Below are 21586 nucleotides of genomic sequence, written 5' to 3'. Positions count from 1 at the left end.
CACCACATCAGACACGTTCTCTCTCTCTGGAATGCCTGACATGCCAGTTCCAACTGTGTAGCTTGTCCCTGTCTTCCAAGTCCTCCTAACCACTTAGCAGATCTCCTTCGAAGCCAGGCACCTGAGTGCCACCTCTACAGAAAGCATCAACTCTCTCCAAGAGCACCAACTACACAGAGGGTCAACTCGTCAAAACCGTTTCACCAGTTCAACTTGGGAGGGCAGATCCTCACTCCTTTTTGGGGATATTCCTATTCCAGATTTCTGCAACTGCTCACACTCTTTTGAAACCAATCAATCAATCAGAAACAACTTCTACTTATAATTTATTTCTATCTCACTTGGCATTAAAGAGGTTAAGGTACTATTATTGTGTCCCTGTTGTGAATCAGGATTGTTTCTGCTGCTTGGATCTTAGGTAAGACCAGAAGAGGTATCCTTGAGCATACATCTTGGTTCAACTGAATATCTCCTTAGGGCAGATTCCTAAAACTAAAGTTGCTCAATCCAAAATTCTACTACTTTAAAGAAAAATTTTAAGTTTGTTTATTTATTGTGAGAGAGAGAGAGAGAGAGAGAGAGAGAGCGAGCGAGCTAGTGAGCAGGGGAGGGACAGAAAGAGAGGGAGAGAGAGAAAATCCCAAGAAGGCTCTGCACTGTCAGCACACAGACTGACATGGGGCTCAAACTCTCGAAACATGAGATCATGACCTGAGGCGAAACCAAGAGTTGGACACTTAACTGACTGAGCCACCTAGGAGCCCTCAAAGTTCGACCATTTTTAAGGCTCTAGATGCATACTTATAAACTTGTTGACAGAAAGGCTACATCAATTTGTATTCCTATCAGCAACATCTAACAATGTCCATCTCATTATTTACAGTTCAGAGTATAATTTTTCTTTTCATCTTTACCAAAGGAGAAAACAATTAGCTCATTTTTATTTTGATTCGTATTTATTTTTTTTTAATGTTTTATTTATTTTTGATACAGAGAGAGACAGAGCATGAGAGGGGGAGGGGCAGAGAGAGAAGGAGACACAGAACCGGAAGCAGGCTCCAGGCTCTGAGCTGGCTGTCAGCACAGAGCCTGACGCGGGGCTCGAACCCACGAACGTGAGATCTGACCTGAGCCGAAGCCGGAGGCTTAACCGACTGAGCCACCTAAGCGCCCCTCGTATTTCATTTATTACTGCCAAGGATGAGAATTTTTAAAATGCATTCTAGTCATGAATGTAATGATAGTAGTAAGGATATAAATTACCTACTTACAATCTTTGTTATTCTACTGAAGAGACCATTTAATTTCCTATTTATTAGCATTTCCAATAAAATACAGGAGAAGGGAGGACTAATAATCTTAGGTCTAATTTATGGGTTTTGATTATTCATGATGAGTCACATTCCCTTTTAGAATAGAAATTCAATTGTTCATTGTTCTTAGAAAATATTTTCTTTTTAAGTATCACATTACTTTAAATGTATTATACGTATTATTTACCACATTCAATTGTTAGAAAAAAAATACTAACTTTATGATTCATGATTTTTCCGTATGTCTCCACCAGAGATTCCGCATAAAACGGTGTTTCTCCATAAAGCATTTCGTACATACAGACCCCCAAAGACCACCAGTCACACTCAGGTCCATATCTGCCTTTTCCATCCTCCATGGCTTGAAGGATTTCAGGAGAGATATAATCTGGAGTTCCAACAGCCACTGAAGACTGGACCTAAAGAAGTTCAGGCATTTTTAGCAATCTACTATATTAGAAATAAATAATAATTTTTAATTCAAAATATTTACATTTACTTAAACACACAACAGACGTTACTTCAAAACAACTGCACCTTTTTCATTACCTGAATTTGGTCTCCATGTACACAAAGTTTAGATAATCTCCACACTGACAGTTCTGTGATTTCGTAACATTTTAGAATATTATTGCTGTTACTCCGTTGACTAAATTTGGGGTCACAATATGATTTGAACACACAACCATTAAAAACAAATTGAATACTTAGCACAGGACATTCTTATTACTGATATTATCTGACTACCATGCACATATAAAAAAAAAAAAAATCGACCTGGGAAAATTGTATAAATTCATTAAAAGGAAAAAGTACCCCCCTCCCCAGGAAAAAGACCAATACTTATGAGCAGCCCAAAAATTATTTTAAAATATCCTTTTAAAAAAAACTCTCAATTTCTATTACTATACTTTTCAAGTTCTAAAAGGTCCATTTGAGGGGCACCTGGGTGGCTCAGTTGGTTTAGCATGTGACTTCAGCTCAGGTTATGATCTCATGGTGCATTAGTTCGAGCCCTGCATCGGGCTCTGTGCTGACAGCTTAGAGCCTGGAGCTGCTTCGGATTCTCAGGTCTCCCTCTCTCTCTGCCCCTCCCCGTTTGCGCTCTGTCTCTCTCTCTCAAAAACAAACATTAAAAATTGTAAAAATATAGATAAAAGGTCCATTTGATTTCTTTCTCTGAGATTTCTTATCTTACATACTTTAAGACTATATTTTAATTCCTTAGTTACGACCTGAGCCAAAATCAAGAGTCAAACGTTCAACCAACTGAGCCACCCAGGTGCCCCTGACTGCTTCTATTTTTAAACTCTGCATCAGGATCCCTATCCTGACCCTATTTTTGTTTGGTCTGGTGATTTCTGACTGAACGCTGGTCACTGTCAGTAAGCTATTAATAGGGTGCAGAGAGCATGGATCTTGTAATCCTCCTCCAAAGATATTAATTCTTGTAGAAACAGATAAAAAAAATACTGCCTGATCTCCTTGAACAAGGTTAGCTTACAATTACATCCTTTGGGGGCAGATTTACAGAAAGTCTGAGATTCATCTCAAGGCCCCTGACTTGGGAGGAACACTTTCAAACTCTGTGGATCTTATCAGGACTTGGGTTGAGACTGGCAGGTCTAGAAGAAGTCTTCCATGATATGAAGGTGCTACCTAGCTCCCCAGGGCCAAAATTTCAGAGTTTCTGTGCACTGTTTCTGCTCCAGAATTTCCTGATTTCCAGTAACCTGTCCAATTTTCAAATGCAAAGCATCTACTATTTGGTATGTCTTATGGTCTGATACTGCATATATACAGCACAGACCTCCTGAGACAGCCCCGTGGGGATACGTTAGCCCCTCTCTCTGAACAACTGCCTCCTCTCCAATGTTAAGCACTGTGGACTAACTCAGCTCATTCAACTCTGACGTCTTCCTCCTCAGCCCTGTGGGGCTGCTGCCCTCGGCTCTAACTCTAGCTCTCTGCATCAGAGCCTGCAGACGCACCCAGTCCTGAGAAACCGTAAGGTACAACAACATGAATTCGTTTCTCTCAAAGAGAACAGTCTGATGCTGCCTGTTGTCCATGCCTGAAAACGGTGTCCCAAGTGTCACATGCAGTTAGATTGCGGTTTACCGTGAGAGGACAATTTGGCACCAAATGCTCCTTTTCATCATGACCAGAGGCAGAAGTCATATAATCTATTTTTTTCAAGCTATCTCCTCAGGATACATTTTCAGAAGTTAAATTACTGATCCAGAATAAAAGGGCATTTTCATGGCCTTTGGAATGTACTAAACTAAACTGCTCTCGAAAACAGTTCCCGCCAACTGAAATTACATATATTTGGACCTCTGTGAAACAGCCAGGAAACTGGAAAACAAGCACAATAAAAGGAAACAAAACAGAGGATAAACTGGGGCACTTAAACTTCGATGTAAGTGAAGGAAGACAGCTGAGGGACACAGGGTTAGGAGAACTAAACCGAAGGCCATGTAAAACAAAGTCCACATAGAGTATGTCCTAATTAGGCATTCATCTGTTGAATACTGTCCCTCAAAACAACAACAACCACAAAACTAGACAACTAGGAAAGTAAGATTTAAAAAAAAAAAGTCTCAGGAAGGAAGCACATTTTCTTCTTCCTTGTGAGACTTACTTTATTCACTTCTCTAAAACTGAAAATATCTCAAGTACCATCAGCGGTTCCACTAAAGAAGAAACAAAGTTCTCATAAAAGACACTCTGTATCACTCTTACCATCATGAACATAAGCAGTGAAAAATGGCATTTGATTTTATAAACAAACCCTGTTATGAGTAAATATGCCTAAATGCCGTTGTGGGAAAGGGTGGAGCGGAGAAGGATGGATGGATGGATAGTTAAGCAATATAAATAGAAGGTTTCTAAAACAGATAAAGAGGTCATGTAACAGGGGAAATATCTCTGGATAAAATAACTTAAGATTTATCTTTATTTACCGTTCCATCTTCCATCAGCTTCAGACAAGAACCAAAATCTGCTAACCGAATATGTCCATTCATATCCATCAATATATTGTCAGGTTTGATGTCCCTGAGAAGACAGATACAGTCAATTTTTAGTTGGGGAAAAAGAAATAGAACCATTTATTTGGTAAAGATAAAAATTTGTCTGAAAATCTCAACTTCTTTTAAAATTGATACTCTAAGAACACCTACTTTATGAGTTCAAATCCTGGTTCAGATTCATATGAAAACTTTCTTAAACACATGCACTTACAGTGTTTCTCCTAGAGATAAAAACTATTTGGCAGTTTTCATTCACATTAAAGGAACTATAGAACCTTCCTTTAGATCTGCACAGATGCCAACATAACTGTGTGAGGCCCACTTTCATTTAGTACATGGAGAAGACCATGATGCCTTGATACACACAAAACAAACTATGCTCTAGCCATGAAACTAGAGGGGGAAATATACTTCAACCTCAAATAAATTTCTAACTCCCTCAGGCCAAAGACATTGCTTCATTAAAGCTGACCTTGAAATTCAATGGACACAACCGCTTAGCAGTAATTTATATGATATGAAGCTAATCGTAGATGTTAAGTCAAAGGCTTGTAAGGTATCCAAGTCTAACAACAAACCACATCACACCCATTTTTGTATTTGTTTCTACATTTGAATATGGAAAAGTGTTGCAAACCTTGGCAAAAATCACACGTAAAATGATTCCTGTAAAGAAGACCCAGCAACGTGTTTTCTTTTTGTTTTTTTTTTTAACAAGCTTTAATTTGCTTTATTTTTCTTGCACAAAACTATGTGGTGGCCACAGCTGGAGCCTGGGTCCTCTGCACAGAGAAGCAACATGTTTTCTAATCACAACTTAAAGATTAAGTGTCAAAAAATTAAGAGATTAGACCCCCTCAATGCATTCTACCTGTAGAGGAAGAAAAAAATCTTCTATGAATATCATATATGCAAAAATAATTCTATTACCATGTGGCTAGGGTAATTTTCCCTCCATCTCTTTCCTGGACTATTTTATAACCTGAGGTCTGTACCTCTTAATCCCATTCACCTGTTCCACCCATCCCCCCCACCTCACCTCTGACAACCATCAGTGTGCTCTCTGTATTTAAGAGTCTGGTTTTGTCTTTCTTTCTTGGTTCATTTGTTTTGTTTTTTAGATCCACACAGAAATGAAATTATATGATATTTGTCTTTCTCTGAGCTCCCTTAGCATAATACTCCCAGGTATATCCATCTTCTCACAAATGGCAAAATCATAATCCTTTTATGGTTAAGTAACAATCCACCCTTCGTTATGCAATCATCTATCAGTGGACACATGGGGTGCTTCCGTATCTTGGCTATTGTGAATAATGTTGTAATAAACATAAGGGGGCATATATCTCTTCAAATTAGTGTTTTCGTTTTCTTTGGGTAAATACCCAGGAATGGAATTGCTGGATCATACAGTTATCTCTATTTTTAATTCTTTTGAGGAACCCCCCCCCCAATGTTTTCCACGGTTGCTGCACCAGGTTACAGTCCCACTGATAGCGCAGGAGAGTTCCTTTTTCTCTACACCCTTACCAACACCTGTTATTTTTGTTTTTGTTGATTCCAGCCATCGCGACAGGTGTATGGTGACATTGCGGTGTGGGTCTGACTTGCATGTCCCTGGTGGTGAGTGAGGCTCAGCGTCTCTTCATGGGTCTGCTCCTGCTCTGAAGTACTCTCTTGGAAATGTCCATTTTGCTTTATTCCCACTTTTTAATTGGATATTTTGGTTTTTTGTTACTAAGTTGAAGGAGTCTTTACATGGTGATCAGCCCCTTGTTGGATATGTGAGGAACTAATATCTCCTCCCATTTTAACAGGTTGCCTTTTTGTCTTGTTGATAGTTTCCTTTGCTGTGCAAAAGCTTTTTATTATTATTATTATTTTTTTTTTTAGAGAGAGAGTGTATGAGTGGGGGAGGGCAGAGAGAGAGGGAGACACGGAATCTGAAGCAGGCTCCAGGCTCTGATCTGTCAGCACGGAGCCTGACAGAGAGCTCACACCCATGAACTGTGAGATCATGACCTGAGACAAAGGCGCTTAACCGACTGAGCCCCCCAGGCGCCCCAAAAGCTTTTTATGTTGAGATGTAGTAGTCCCTGTAGTTTATTCTTCTGTTTCCCCTGCCTGAGGAGACCTATTTAGAACAAAGCTGGAGGTATCATGATCCTAGATTTCAAGATATACTACAAAGTTATGGTGATCAAACAGTATGGTACTGACACAAAAACAAATAGATGAATGGAACACAATAGGGAGCAAATACACCCAAGCTTTTATGGTCACTTAATCTACAACAACGGAGGCAGGAATATACAATGGGGAAAAGACAGTCTATGCAACAAGGGCACTGGGAAAACCGGACAGTGACGTACAGAAGAATGAAACTGGACCACTTTCTTACACCACACATAAAATTAACCTCAAAATGGATCAAAGAACTAATACCATAAAACTAGAAGAAAACATAGGCAGTAATCTCTCTGACCTTGGCCTTAGCAATAATTTTGTAGATCTGTCTCCTTACCTAGGGTCACTTTACCCTGAATGGCACCACTTTAGGTTTCTATGCCTCAGCTCTCTCGTCTGCAAGGGGATAAGAAGGCTGAAGTCATTTCTGTGTGCTATACATCATGATATGGAAATACTGACATGGAGGTTAAATCCAGCCCGTTGTCTACTTTTGAAAATAAAGTTTTGTTGTAAATAAAGTCGTATCCGTTCATTTGTATTATCTATGGTAGCTTTCCCACTATACAGTGAGTAGCTCTGACAACAGACAGCATGGCCTTTAAAGCCTAAAATATTTCCTGTCTGGCCCTTTGCAGAAAAAGTTTGGTGACATATGTTGTAGAGGCCGGAGAAAGGATAGATAAACTGAAAAACAACACCTTTTATAGAAAATTGGCTTCATTATCCTCAGTGTTTGAATTCACCCTGAACTGTCAGAATGGCACATTAAAGAAAGATTTTTCTGTAGTTTGGAACATCAAAGAAGTATACTTTAGTACTAGAAGGAACCTTAGAAATTACCTAAGCCATTTTTAGATGACTATAAAAAAGGCATTTTATTCTTTATTTTAAAAACTAGTGGGGAGGAAAAAAGATAGTGGGGCACCTGGGTGGCTCAGTTGGTTCAGCATCTGACTCTGGATTTTGGCTCAGGTAATGCTCATAGTTTGTAGGTTCAAGCCCCACGTTGGGCTCCATGCTGGCAATGTGGAATCTGCTTGGGCCTCTCCCTCCCGCCCCACCCCAGCTCATGTTCACTCTCTCAAAATAAACCTTAAAAATATACATATTAAGCTGGGGCACCTGGGTGGCTCAGTCAGTTAAGCCAAGTCCAATTCTTGATTTCTACTCTGGTCATGATCTCATGATCACTGAGACAGAAACTAGCGTTAGACTCCACATTGAGCATGAAGCCTGCTTTAGATTCTCTCTCTCTCTCCCCCTCCCTCCCTCCCTTCCTCTCTCCACCCCTCTCCCTCACTCTGCCCCTCTCCCTCATGCTCTCTCTCAAAAAAAAAATTAGCTATGTAATCACTACATATAACCAATCCTGGTATTTTTCTCAGATTTTAAAGAAGACTAAAGGAATTACAGAAAAGGAAAATAGTGAAATGATTCATAATCATCAATATTTTAAAAATAGGAAATATTAAAACCTAATTAGACAAAAAAGTACATTTATGTTTATAATAAATAGTAAACCACCTTGTGGAAAGTACTGACCAGGAGGGTACTGATTCTCCCAGTGTCCCGTGTCCATATGAGCTCCTTCCCCACTCCCCCAGAGGTCAACAACTACTGTCCTGTTTACTGTTTCCACACAGTTTATATTAGTACATACACATGCAACCTTAAGACTATGTATTTTTCTGAGTGTCTTTAAACTTTATAATTAATACCAAACTGTGCATCGCCTTTGCAACTTGGTTTTATTCTAATATGGCTTCTGAAACGTGTTATCCATGTTGATACACATTGTTCTAGTTTGCTAGTTTTAACTGCTGTAGGGAGTACTTTCATCTGCCAAATTCATCAATTCTGATGAGAAAATTAGATTGTTTCCAACAATTCTAGATTGTTGTAGGTTTCTATTTTGCTATTTTACAAAACTATGAAATGAATATTTTCATAAATGTCTCCTAGGACTCATCTGTGAACATATGAGTTCATATCTGTGAACTAGAAGCAGAATTCTAGGAAGAAAGACAGCATGTGTCTTCAACTTTACAACTTTGACTACTACTAGGGTTAAGAATCTTTTTCTTCTCACATCCCTCTTCTGTAAAATGCCAGTTAATATCCTCAGCCATTTCTTACACTGTGTGTGCATGTGGTTTGTTTTGGGTTTTAGTTAATATTCAGGAATTCAGTTTACTCAAACTTAGTTTACACGTGTTACAAATCTCTTAGCATGTGGGCTTGTTTTTCCTCATTGTTTATAATATCTTAGTTGTAAAAAAAAATTGTTTAAAGTCAATGTGGTCTTCCTATTTATAACATGTGTCTTTGTCTTTTTCACTATTTTCAACTTTACTGAGATATAATTGACAAAACTGCCATGTATTTAAAGTATGCGACATGACGATGTGACTTACACACACATCGTGAAAGGATTCCCACTAACACATCCATCATGTGCTGACTTTTGTTTTTGGTAAATACTTACGTTTGACTCTGTTAGAGGAGGTGGGTTATATAGTACAGTACCATTAACTACAGTCACCACGTTGTACATTAGCTTCTCAGACCTTACTCATCTCACAATGGAGTTTTGCCTTTTTAGCACCCTCTCCGTTTCCCCAGCCCCTGGCACTCACGACTCTTATTCTGACAATTTGTGGTTTTTGTCCTCCTTTACCTTCTCCCAGAGGTCATAAGGGTAGTGTCCTATATTTCCATTCTAAGTTTTAAAGTTTTATGTTTCATTTCAAGTCTTTGGTTTCCCTGGAATAAATGTCTCATGTAGTATGAGATGAGGGCCCTTCACATTTCTTTCTGTCCCAACACCACTGACTCCTAATATCTGTCAGGCCACAGATCAAGTGATCAGATTCAGAACTTCCTAAAGCTATTTCCCTGAACAGTCATTAGAGAGTGATTAGAGTAAAAGGAAGCCTATTAAGAACTGCCAGAACAATGAACATAATCTGGAACTCCGCTCGTTCCCGGTGTTCCGCGGGTACCTGTTTCGTCCGCCCTGCAGGGCGGAGAATCGTCGCGGGTCCTTCTCCTGAGGGAGGGAGAGAAAAAGGGGGGCAGGAGAGGGAGATGCAGGAACTGACCAGGCAAAATTAGATACGGGATCACCTAGTATATATGTCTAGACCTGGACCAATATAACATTATCTTAATTATGGAAGCTCGGTAAGGATCCCTCCACAGAGCAGACCAACTTTTTTAATTATCATGGCTCTTCTAGATGAAAGCTAGGATTAGCTTAACAAGGTCCATAAAATACACCAAGATTTTGATGGGAATCACAGTGACTTCATATGATAATCTAAAGAGAACTGAGGTCTTCATTATCACACTCTTCCCATCCAAGTATACACTGTATCTTACTGATGAGGATTCTTTTATATCTTTCAATAATACTGAATTTTTTTTCCTGCAGAGAGCTTTTATTACCTATATACCTATTATTTATCTTTTAGTAACTATGTATCTATATATTTATTCTATATCCCTTTTTTAAGTATCTATAGTTTTAGGTACTTTACAGTTTTGTTGCTATTGTGAATAGGATTTTCTCTGTAGAAGCATTCTTACTTTGCTTCCTACTTTTTAAAATGTTTTTATTTTAATTTCTTTTTTTTGAGAGAGCCTGTGTGCAAGTGGGGGAGAGGCATAGGGAGGAAGGGGAGGGTGGAGAAACAGAGACACAGATAGACCCAAGCCGACTCCAAGCTCAGCACAGAGCCCGACATGACCCTGGGATCAAGACCTGAACTGAAACCAAGAGTCAGGTGCTCAACCAACTGACTGAGCCACCCAGGTGCCCTGTTTTGCTTCCAATTTTAATGGCAATGTTTCTAATGTTTCGCCATTAAGTACAGTCCTTGGTTCAGATTTTCAAAAGAAATTCAATATTAGGAAAAAAAATAAATTCAATATTAGATTATGAGAATTATCTTTTACATCCAATTTGCTACAAAGTATCAGGAATGGATATTCAATTTTATTGTTACTGTCACCATTGAGATTATTTTATGGTCTTCCCCCTTCAATGTAGTAATACAGTATATTACAGTAACAGATGCTCTAATGTTGAAACTCCCTTGTATCCTGGGACGAAACCCATTGTCATACATGTTGGTGGCACCACATATCACTGAGTCTAAAATCCCACTAATTGTAAGGATGCATCACTACGTCAAGTGCAGCTATGAGCGAGAATACACTGATGACTATAGTTTTAGAAGCCATTTCTTTTAAAAGGCACCCCAATTTCAGAGACGTTACATTGAAAATTCTGTCTTATTAGTATTGATAAACACAACATATACATGCTGAATTTGATTCAATTGTTTCTTGACTTTCGCTCTTCTATCCATAAGGGACCCTGCTCCATACTAACGTTCTCTTGGACTGTCCTCAAGCTTTGTGATCAAGACTTTACTATCGTCCTAAAGTGAGGCAAATAGCTTTTTAAAAATTCTCAAACTTTCTGAAACAATTTACATAGGATTCAATTATTGCTTTCTTAAAAGTAAAAGAGAACTCATCCGTGAAACCACATAGAGTCAAAGAATGTTCAAGCAGCTCTCTCGTAAGGGCTCAAAACTGGGGAAAAACTCAAATGACATGAGCAGGTAGGCTGATAAACTGTCATATATTTCCATATCAGAAGACCACTCACCAATAAAGGAAAATCTACTGACATGGACATCAAATTGCATGAATCTCAAAAACCTTATGTTGATAAAAAAGACCTCAGACAGAAAAGAACACATGGTGTGTAATCCTATTTGTAAGAAGTTCCAAAAGAGGTGAAAGTAAGCTCGGGTGATGGAAACCAGAACAACCAGTGACTGGAGAAATAGATGTTCATGGAAAAGAGCACAAGGAAATTTTCAGGGTGATCAAAACCATTCTAGATCTCGACTGCAAAGACCATTACACAGGTGTATCGATTGTCAAAATTCATCACTGAACATTTAACACTTGTGTATTTGATGTGTATTTCAATTTTAAAAATAAAGGAGAGAAAAGAGCATCGAATTGGGAGTTGGAAGACCTGGTTTCCAGGCTTTTGTTATTACAAATAAAGCTACTAGGAATGAAAAAATAATAAAAAAAAATAAAGGAGAGAAGGGACAAAATACCTAAAAATATGTAAGACTGAAGTTTTGTGGAAGGGGAACTTTCTGTTACAGATTCAGTTTCTTTAAGTGGTCTTAGGGTATTCAGATAATTTCTATTTCTTCCCGAGTACAGAGCAGTGGCCTCTATTTTTCTAGTGTACATTCCATACACATTTTCAAATTTGCTGGAATATAGTTGCTTAGAGTACTATTACTTAAAAAAATTTTTTTTTTGTTTTTATTTATTTTTGATATAGAGACAGAGCATGAGCAGCGGGAGGGGCAGAGAGAGAGGGAGAATCTGAAGCAGGCTCCAGGCTCTGAGCTAGCTGTCAGCACAGAGCCCGATGTGGGGCTCGAACCCATGAACCATGAGATCATGACCTGAGCCGAAGTTGGACGCTTAACCTACTGAGCTGACGCACCCGTTACTATTTTTTAAACCTACAACATACTTACAGTTCTAGTCCTACTATGACTTCTCTGTATCTCTTCTTCTGTCTTGATAAAAATAACACCTAGTGCTTATTTAGAACTTTCTATTTTCTATGCAGTGTTTTAAGAGACAGTCCCAGATTTCTTTTTTTAGGTCAGCAAGTAAAAACAACTAATTGCTGCATACACAAGATATGCTCAAAATGAAAAGAATAAGATGAAAGAAAATCAGAGGATATGAATACCATTATTAAAAGATTGGTGGGGTTATATTTTACCAAGCAAAGTAAATTTCACGGCAGAACAAAACAGAACTCCCTAACAGTGATGAAAAAAGGATCCTTGAATCAGGACTTGCTTGATATAGAACAAGTATAAATGTGTATATTCTACTTTCTGGGGGAAAGAGGAGGTGAGGGAGGAAGTTGAGATGACAATGTGATTCTTCCCTCCCTCACTGACGCGCGGTCCCAGGGCCAGCGCCGCACCTGCAAGTGCCAGAAGTGAGGATGGTTCCGAAGTGAGGAGCTCCACCCATGCCTTTAAACCTTAATGTCAGAATTCTTTCGTTCCTGGTTGGGTGAGTTATGCCGTACCCTATCAGGCAAAACCAAACTCAGCAGGAAAACCTGTCAGACTGCCAGGTGGCTGAGTTAGTCCACAATTTGTTTCTAACTCTGCAATGAAAGAATGAACTGAGAGGCATTTGTGAGGCGGATATTATTGCTGGCATTGGGGCCAGCACAGTGATCAAGTTGGACATCCCTTCCAGAGGTGGGAGTTTGTGCAAAAATAAATGATAAACGGAGAGGTGGAGGAATAAGAACGAGGGCTAAAGGTATCAATAAATGGGTGATGTAATGAGGAAAACCCAGTATTACAGTGATGCTTCGTGAGAGACTCAGAGCAAAAGACGCTATTGTCCCTAAGCTCAGTTACACCAGAGCGTGGAGTGAAGCCATGTGTTGCCAAGATGCCTCTGCTTCTGGAACGTGACACAGTCAGATAGAAAAGTGCAAACCTGGGTGTCATGATCTTGGGAGACACTGAACGTGTGATATGATTGATGATGGTGGTTAATGACTCAGTGGGGCACTGGGAATATGCTAGTATCTTTTGTCTCTTATTTTTCAAGTTATGTCTACTGCCATATGGTGTCACACTGGCCTGGGTGGTAGAGACTCAGCCCTGCTGTGTAAACAGGTCTAGGAGAATCCTGATACCGATAATTAAATGTATTAGGAGAGTTGGTTAAAGCCTCCATAAGATCTAATAAAATGTCCAGCATGAGGAAGGAGTAGATTTAGCTAACCATCAGCTAATCTCTATGCTAACGAGTTCCGCACAAGTGTATCATACAGCAAAAAGAGCAGTAAACAGAGAAACAAATAAATTAGTACAAAAATATGACAATGTATATAATGACCTTACAGAATGAGTTCATGGTTCAATGAAATACATATTCACACTACTCCTGATATAAATGCTATACTAAATGTAGATGCCCAAACAGGATCACTTTGCTCTCAGCGAGCCATGCATTAAGGCCACGGGGTCACCTGTGTCATGAAGAACAAACCCAATGAAAGGTCTGGCCTTTGCTTCCACCACTGGGAGGGGATCTCTAGGCCACTGGAATGTCATGTCTGATTGGGATGTCTTTGCCTGGAGGCTTTGGCCATTAGACGGTCTAACAATGTAATTTATGATGTAATTTATTTGGGCCACACGGTATCAGTTTTACCTCCGGAAGGGACTGGAAACTAATGGTATCATCCCAACTTCAGGGAAAGGTTGATCATAGAGACAGTAGGCAACCGAGCCCCCGAAACTCTGGAAAGCCGATGCTCAGGTGAGCATGCTTGGTTAACAGCCTTGGTGCACATGTTCACACATGGATGGCAGGTAAGTAGGGCTGTTCCACGCTCCACAGGGAGAGGAGGACAGACGCTCTTCTCAACTCTGCCCTACATGCTTCTTGTCTTAGTTGGTTTCAATCTGTACCTTTTCCGTACAATGAAATGTAAGCAGCAAAGTGTTCAGTAAATTCTGAGTCCTAATTGAAAAGTATGGAATGCTCAGAAGTTCATTCTGATCCTTTCACTTCAAATTCAGAAGGTACAGGTTCACGGTTCTCCTCTTCTGCTGTATCAGTATCTCCTTTCTTCTACACCAAGTGGCCAGATTGTCAAGGACACAGGGGACAACAGAATTAGAGTACTACATAATCACTCATTTGTTTTATTTCACATTTATACTCAACAATCTCAAAATAATGTGATGAATACTACCCCAAAATTTTACTGAAGACGGTTTGAAAAAAATCTGCTTAAATTCTGTTATCACCACTGACCTTTATAGTTCTGTTAAATGTTCATTGTTAGAGCTTCAATACTGTTAAATCTCCCTCTTTTTTTCTGTTTTGGGTTCTACAACTGACCAATTTAATGAGCAACACCAATCCTTAAGCTAAGGTCTTTGCTCATTCTGGTTGTCTGTAGCTCATTCTCTAGTGGAATCTCCCAGATTCTTCAGGAAGAATTCATGGGAACAAAGTCACCCCTTGCTCCTGCAAGGTGACAGCACTGGTGTGTGTGCCTTACACCTGAAAGTTGATGACGTTTGTGTTCTCCCTTCTGGGGTATCATAAATACTTGACGCACTTTTTTTTTCCTGTCATACAGCTTTGTTGTTGAAAAGTCTGCTGATACACTAGTTTTCTTTCCCGTCACTTATTCTCTTTGTCGCCACAGGATTTTTTTCATTAAAAAAAAAAAAACTGAAAAGTTCTATAATTATACTAGAATTTGTATATGCCCTATCTCTATCCATTATGTTATAGTTGTCACAGATTATATATCCATTCACTGAATATCTACCAAAACAAATTTCTTTAAACAGTCATGTATTTTAGGGTACCTGGGTGGCTCAGTTGGTTAAGTGTCTGGCTCTTGATTTCAGCTCAGGTCAGGATCCCAAGGCTGTGGGATCGAGTCCCCCTATCAGGCTCTCCACAAAGCATGGAGCCTGCTTGAGATGATCTCTCTCTCCCTCTGCCCTTTTCCCCAGCCTACGTTCTCTCTCTCTCAAAACACAAAATTATACATATAATTATATACTAAGTAATATCTATACTATATATGTATAAATAATATATAAATATATATACAAAATATGTTATATATAAATAATATAAACATATTATACATAAACAAACTGCCACCTATTTTAAAGAATTTTGGAGAGGTGTGCCTGGCTGGATCAGCTGGTTCAGTGCACAGCTCTTGATCTCAGGGTTGTGAGTTTGAGTCCCACTTGGATGCAGGGATTACTTAAAATAAAAAGTAAAGTTTAATCTTAAAAAAAGAAAAAAGAATTTAAGAGAAAAAAAGGTGTTTTATGTATGCTGAGATTTTTCTTTACCATTTATTATGCTCTTTCTTCTTCCTTAAAGATCCACATTTCCCTCTGCTGACACTTCATTCTGAAATCTGTCATCAGTGCTTCTTGTAAGGAAAGTCTTAGGCAATAAATTCTCTTGGGTTTCAGGTATCTGAAAATATCCTTTTTTTTTAAGTTTATTTTTTAATGTTTTATTTATTTTTGATACAGAGAGAGACAGAGCATGAGAGGGGGAGGGACAGAGAGAGAAGGAGACACAGAATCTGAAGCAGGCTCCAGGCCCTGAGCTAGCTGTCGGCACAGAGCCCAACGTGCGGCTCGAACCCACGAATTGAGAGATCTGACCCGAGCCAAAGTCGGAGCCTCAACCGACTGAGCCACCCAGGCGCCCCTCCTCTTTTTAACTTCATTCCTGAAGGAAATTTTCACTGGGTGTAAAATTCTAGGTTGATAGTGTTCTTCTTTCCAGTGTTGTCAAAATTTTGTTTCATTATCTCCTAGTACCCATGGTTGTGATAAAAAATATGAGATCTTTCAACTTGTTTTTCCCACGTAAAATGGGTGTGTCCTCTGGATGCTATCAAGACTCCTCACATCCTTTAATTCTACACTTTGATTTGGAAGTGCTGGGAGTGATTTTCTTCAAATTTCTATTGTTTTGACTTGACGCAATTGTTGGTTCTATATATTTCTATGTTTCTCCAAACTTGGGAAATTTTAAGCCATTATTTTTTCTGCCTTGTTCTCTCTTTCTGGGGCTCCAATTATATGTTAGATCTCTTCATCCCTATTCTGTTCATTCTTTCAATCTTTTCATACCTGCTTTGCATGGGATACTTTCTACTGATCTATATTCAACTTCACAGACTTTGTGAGTCTCCTTTCTTACAGAGACACCATTCAGTGAATTTTTACATGAGATACTGTATTTTTCTATTCCGAAGTTTTCATTTGGTTCTTTTTTTAAATTACTGAGATCTATCATCTCATTCATTTCAAATGTGTTTTCCATTACTTCTTGAAGTATATTTAAAAGAAGTACTTTTTCTAAAGGTTTTAGCTGATAACTTTTATATATAATTAAAACCTGGGTGACGTGAGTCATCTGAGCTATCAGTCCATTTTTTCCTCTTGAGACTGAATCATAATTTCCTGGTAGACTGAGTAATTCTGGATTATTCTGTGCATGCTGCAATCCCAGGCACACTGTGGATTCTGTCAAAAATCTCCAGAGAAAGCTGGCGTTTTCGTTTTAACAGTCAGCCCAGTCAGCCTGAGAGGTGTACTCTCACATCCTCCACAGCGTGCCTGAGCCTTGAAAGCAGTACGCCAAGGGAAAGAAGTCAGTCAAGAGAGTCCCATTACATGGTTTCATTTGTATTAAGTGTTCAGACTAGACAAATCTATAGAGACAGATTAATGATTGCTTAGGGCTGGGGAAATAAGGGAACAGGGAGGTGAAAAGGGTACAGGGTTTCTTTCTGAAATGATGAAAATGGTTTAAAATGGACTATGGTAATGGTTGAATGTATCTGAAAATACTAAAAACCACTGTACATTTTAACAGACTGAATGGTATGGTATGTGAATTATATCTCAATAAAACTGTTAAAAAAAAAAGAGTATTATAATTAAATCTCACAGCAATTATTAATGAAGATCCCCTGAATATCACTGGCAAGTAATATAAAAAGGCAGAGATCACTATTTCCTCCTACCAGTGAAAGAAGTTTGGGGAAAAATCAGAAGCTGGTAACATACCAATGAAAACTACTAATGTTAATTATCAAGGATAAAAAATTCTCCATTTAAAAACTGGTTTCACAGTCTACCATTACCTAACTATAGGGATTTCTATTTCCACAAAGAACTGTAAAATGATAGGTGATCTAACGTAAAGAAAGGGACCTCTCTCTACAGATTATATGCATATATAATTCTTTCTAATCAACAAGCTTAAAGCATTATTTCTTTCTATCACTGATCTCTGTGACCTAACCATCAGTGACCGTCCCTTCTGTCACAGTAGTTTCTAGACAAGAACACCAGTCTTAAAATGGTGACGTGACAGAAAAACCCCACTAGAAGCAGAAATCAAGGTGAGACTACATTGGCTGCTAACGTTATGGTACCAGAACCAATGTTCTGATTATTTATTATTTAAAAACATCACAAATGTCCTCACCTTTCCATTTTTGTCATTTAAAACAAGCCACAGGATCATCAGATCCAGCTCATTTTTTTGTTGTTCTAGGATTTTATGTCTTCCATTATTAGCACGCTTGAAGTTGTAGCTGACAATTTGAACACCAAGCTTATGGCCGAGTCTAATTAACATATTTAGAAAGAAGTTGGGTTCCCCCCCCCCAACCTATAATTAGGGCTTGCTTTATTCTAACCCAACATTTGGCATGTGCTTTAATCAACCAGAGTCCAACATATGCCAAAAGATTCTGTTTGGTTGTTGGAAATGATCTCTCTCACAAATTTTGCATTCAAGCAAATAAATGATTGAAAAGAAAGAACACACTCTTAAAATGCTAACTGCTTATTCAGCAAATCAAAACCGGAAATGATGGCATTCAGACTTCACGTTGGAAACTGAAGTGCATCTATGACAAAGGTGAAAATCTGAGATGACAAATTGAAAAATAACGTATTTTGGGACTGCCAAAATAGTGTTTCAATAAACACAGAAGAAAAAACAGTCATTTTGCTAAAAGCATTAAAAAATATGGACATGCTTCTAGAACAATACTTTTATATTTTTCTAAGTATTTAAGTGATATATTTCACATTACAATAATGATAAAATTTTATTTCTAAACATTAGTGTTCATTGTGTATCTTGTTTACTTTGGTCTTCCTTCCTCAGCAAAGCTATTGCAACGTCTTAAGCCACCTACTTCCTGTGGCAGACAGGTGTCCTCCAAGAGGTCTTCTTGATTCACATATTCATGATCCGATAGACTCTTTTATTCTCCATCTCCAGAGTGTAGGTGTGTGATTCTTATTGCTTTTTTTTAACCTGGTTTTGTTGTCATTCAATTGCTCTCTATTATTAGAGTTAAGCTGATCTCAAAGTAACTTCTCAAAATAAAGGCATATTTCCTCCATTCCTATTGAGTATCTCACCTAAGAAAACAGGCAGAATACTGGAAAAACAGTACAGACTGAAGAATGCTTTCATGATGAATGAATTTACAAAATTAAAATTTGTCCAACTTGGGCAAAACTATGAAGCAGAAGTGTTTTCTTAAACTCAGTCTTTTCAAAAGGCAATAAATTGAATGTAAAGAGCATATGACTTCCATAAACAGCAGCCTGCACAGCCACTGCAAAACCCAAAAATGTTTGTTTGAGATGCATCACCTCAGGCGTGCCTGAGTGGCTCAGTCGGTTAGGCATCCAACTTCAGTTCAGGTCATGATCTTGCAGTTTGTGGGTTCGAGTCCCACATCGGGCTCTGTGCTGATAGTTCAGGCCTGGAGACTGCTTCAGATTCTGTGTTTCCCTCTCTCTCTCTGCCCCTCCCCTGCTCACACTGTGTCTCTCTCAGAAATAAACGAAAATAAATAAATAAAAAATGCATCAGCTGAGACACAATATAATTAAACATCAAGGAAAAAGGGATTTACTTTTATTTTCCATATTCTCATTTTCCTATTTTTCTTCCTAGTTAGCTTTGTGACCACTGCTCCCTCTACCCAATCTCAAAATACTCAGGCTTCTCAGGGCTCAGTCCAGGAACCTAATACTGACCGTTTCACTAAGTGGGTTCTGCTTACTTCGTGAATTGCACATCATTTATATGCCAGTGAAACCCAAGTGCCTGGACTGCAGGTCCCAGCCTTACAGATGGGAAGAAAAATCACTTCCCAGCAGGCCAGAAGCCTAAGCAAATTTGGCAACCTTGAGGAATTCACCAAGATGGAGAGTTTCTTAGGCTGGTTTTTCAGACTTTTGAAAAAAAAGTAGTAGAGGTAATTTTTCTTTCTTAAAACCTTTCCGTTTTTTTTTTAATTTACTTATTTTTGAGGGAGGCAGGGAAAGCAAGCAGGGGAGGGCCAGAGAGAAGGGGGGAGAGAGAATCCCAAGCAGGCTCCACACGGTCAGCACAGAGCCTGATGTGGGGCTTAACCCCACGAACTATGAGATCATGACCTGAGCCAAAATAGAGTCTTGGGTGCTTAACCGGCCGAGTCACCCAGGTGCCCCAAAACCTTTTCATTTTGAAATGATTACAGATGCAAAGGAAACTGTGTAAATGGCACAACGTGTCCCATGACCCATGACCCATGACCCATGTCCCATCTGGCTTCTCCAGTGACTACAACGGACTACAGCCAGAGCACAAAAGCAAAACCAAGAAACTGACACAACTACATTAATGTTCAATTTGAAACCTTTCAGCTTTAACCCTTTTTCAATGTGTGTAGTTCCATGCAACTGTAGCCCATGTATAGACTCATGTAACTACCACCACATACAAGAGGCACAGCTGTTCTGTTGCCACAAAAAAGAACTGTCCCGTGCTGCCTCGGCCCCAATCTGCCACTGACCTTGCCCCTGGCCACCGTTCATCTGTTTTCTACCTCTGGAGTTTTGGTAACTCAAGAATGGCAGATAAGTGGAATAAAAAATGACACAACATTTTGAGCTTTAATTCTTGCCACTCACCATCATGCCCTTCGGGGCCATCCAGGTGGCCGTGGGTTCCCAGTACTGCATCCCAGTACTGAGGGCCGAGTACTGTGGGCCAAGTATTTCGGGCTGAGTCCTGTGGGCTGAGTACTGCGTCCCAGTACTGCGGGCCAAGAACACAGCAGGTGGTCAGCACACCACCCAAGGAAGGACTCGTGGGCTGTTTCTGGTATTTTGCTATGACAAATAAGACTGCTGCGAACATCCACATATAGGTTTTTCTGTATGTTTTAATTTTTCTGGGAGCCACATCTACAAATGCCACTATAAGGTCATATGGTAAGTGCACGTTTCCTTTTTTAAAACTCGCAAATTATTTCCAGAGTAGCCAATCCATTTTCCACTCCTACCAGCAATGTGTGGGAGATCTCCCTTCTCCGCGTGGTCCCCGGCACTTTTATGACCGCTAGTTGGTATTAGCGGTTCTAACAGCTGCTTCCTGGCCCCTCGTAGCGGAGCAGTTTCCGGTCTGCTGATGGCCAGTGGCACCGAGCAGCATTTGATGGGCATCACTGCATTCCAGATCTCCTCTTGGGTAAAACACCTCCTTCTCTTCGTGTCTTTCATCCATCCTGTAATCGGACTGTCTGAGGTGTTTTGAGGATTGTGTTTTAAGAGTTCTTTATATATTTTAGACAGAAGGTGTGCATCCTGTATGTGGTCTGCAAATATCTTCCCCCCATTCTGGAATCTGCCCCTTCGCCCACTTACCTGGGCCCTAGGAATCCACGTGTTTGGTTTCAATGAAGCCCACCTCAGTAATTTCCGGTGTCTTATCTAAGAACTCCTTACCAAGCCCTAGGTCCAGAAGATGCTCGTTGACGTTTTCTTCTGAAAGTTTTATACTTTTACTTTGTAGATTTATTCTTTTAATGTTTATTTATTTATTTATTTTTGATTTTTGAGAGAGCACGTGCGACTGAGGGAGGGGCAGGGGACTGATGATCTGAGGTGGGCTCTGTGCTAACAGCACAGGGCCTCATGCAGGGCTCAAACCCATGAACCTGATCATGACCTACGCTGTCTATTTAAATCCATGACCCATTTTGAATTATTTTTCATATTTGTGTGAGGTTAAGGGAAGTTTCTTTTTTTGCTTATTATTCCAGCACCGCTTGCTGAAGATGATCCTTCCCCACTGAGTGGCACAAACACCTTCGTCAAAATCAGTTGGGAGTATTTGCGTGCATTTCAGCCCGGGTTCTCCATTCGACCTGGTGATCTGTGATTGTTATTCCTCCCCTACTACACAATGTCTTGCTTAAGGCAGACTACTTCATTCTCTTTTCCAAATACATTAAAAAACCATTTTAGCTAGTTTCATTGCATTTCCAGACAAACTTTGGAGTAAGCTTGTTTTTACCTAAAAGAATAAAAAATCTTT

The 21586-nt window shown here is 39.4% G+C and overlaps 1 protein-coding gene across 12 annotated transcripts in view; it reads right to left on the bottom strand.

Annotated features, from left to right (window-relative positions):
- Nucleotides 1-21586, bottom strand: part of CDC42BPA (CDC42 binding protein kinase alpha) — a 293765-nt gene that overhangs the window by 147512 nt on the left and 124667 nt on the right. For all 12 annotated transcript variants that reach the window (XM_029934874.1, XM_029934879.1, XM_029934875.1 and 9 more), the window contains exons 6-7: nt 4280-4373; nt 1532-1732 (exon numbers count right to left, since the gene is read on the bottom strand). In XM_029934874.1, the coding sequence (XP_029790734.1) occupies nt 1532-1732; nt 4280-4373 (295 nt within the window). The remainder of the gene's footprint in view (nt 1-1531; nt 1733-4279; nt 4374-21586) is intronic.

This window comes from Suricata suricatta, chromosome 3 (genome assembly GCF_006229205.1).
Source record: "Suricata suricatta isolate VVHF042 chromosome 3, meerkat_22Aug2017_6uvM2_HiC, whole genome shotgun sequence".
NCBI lineage: Eukaryota > Metazoa > Chordata > Mammalia > Carnivora > Herpestidae > Suricata > Suricata suricatta.
The sequence above is the reverse complement of the archived record's forward strand: the minus strand, read 5'-3'. Positions and strand labels throughout refer to the sequence as shown.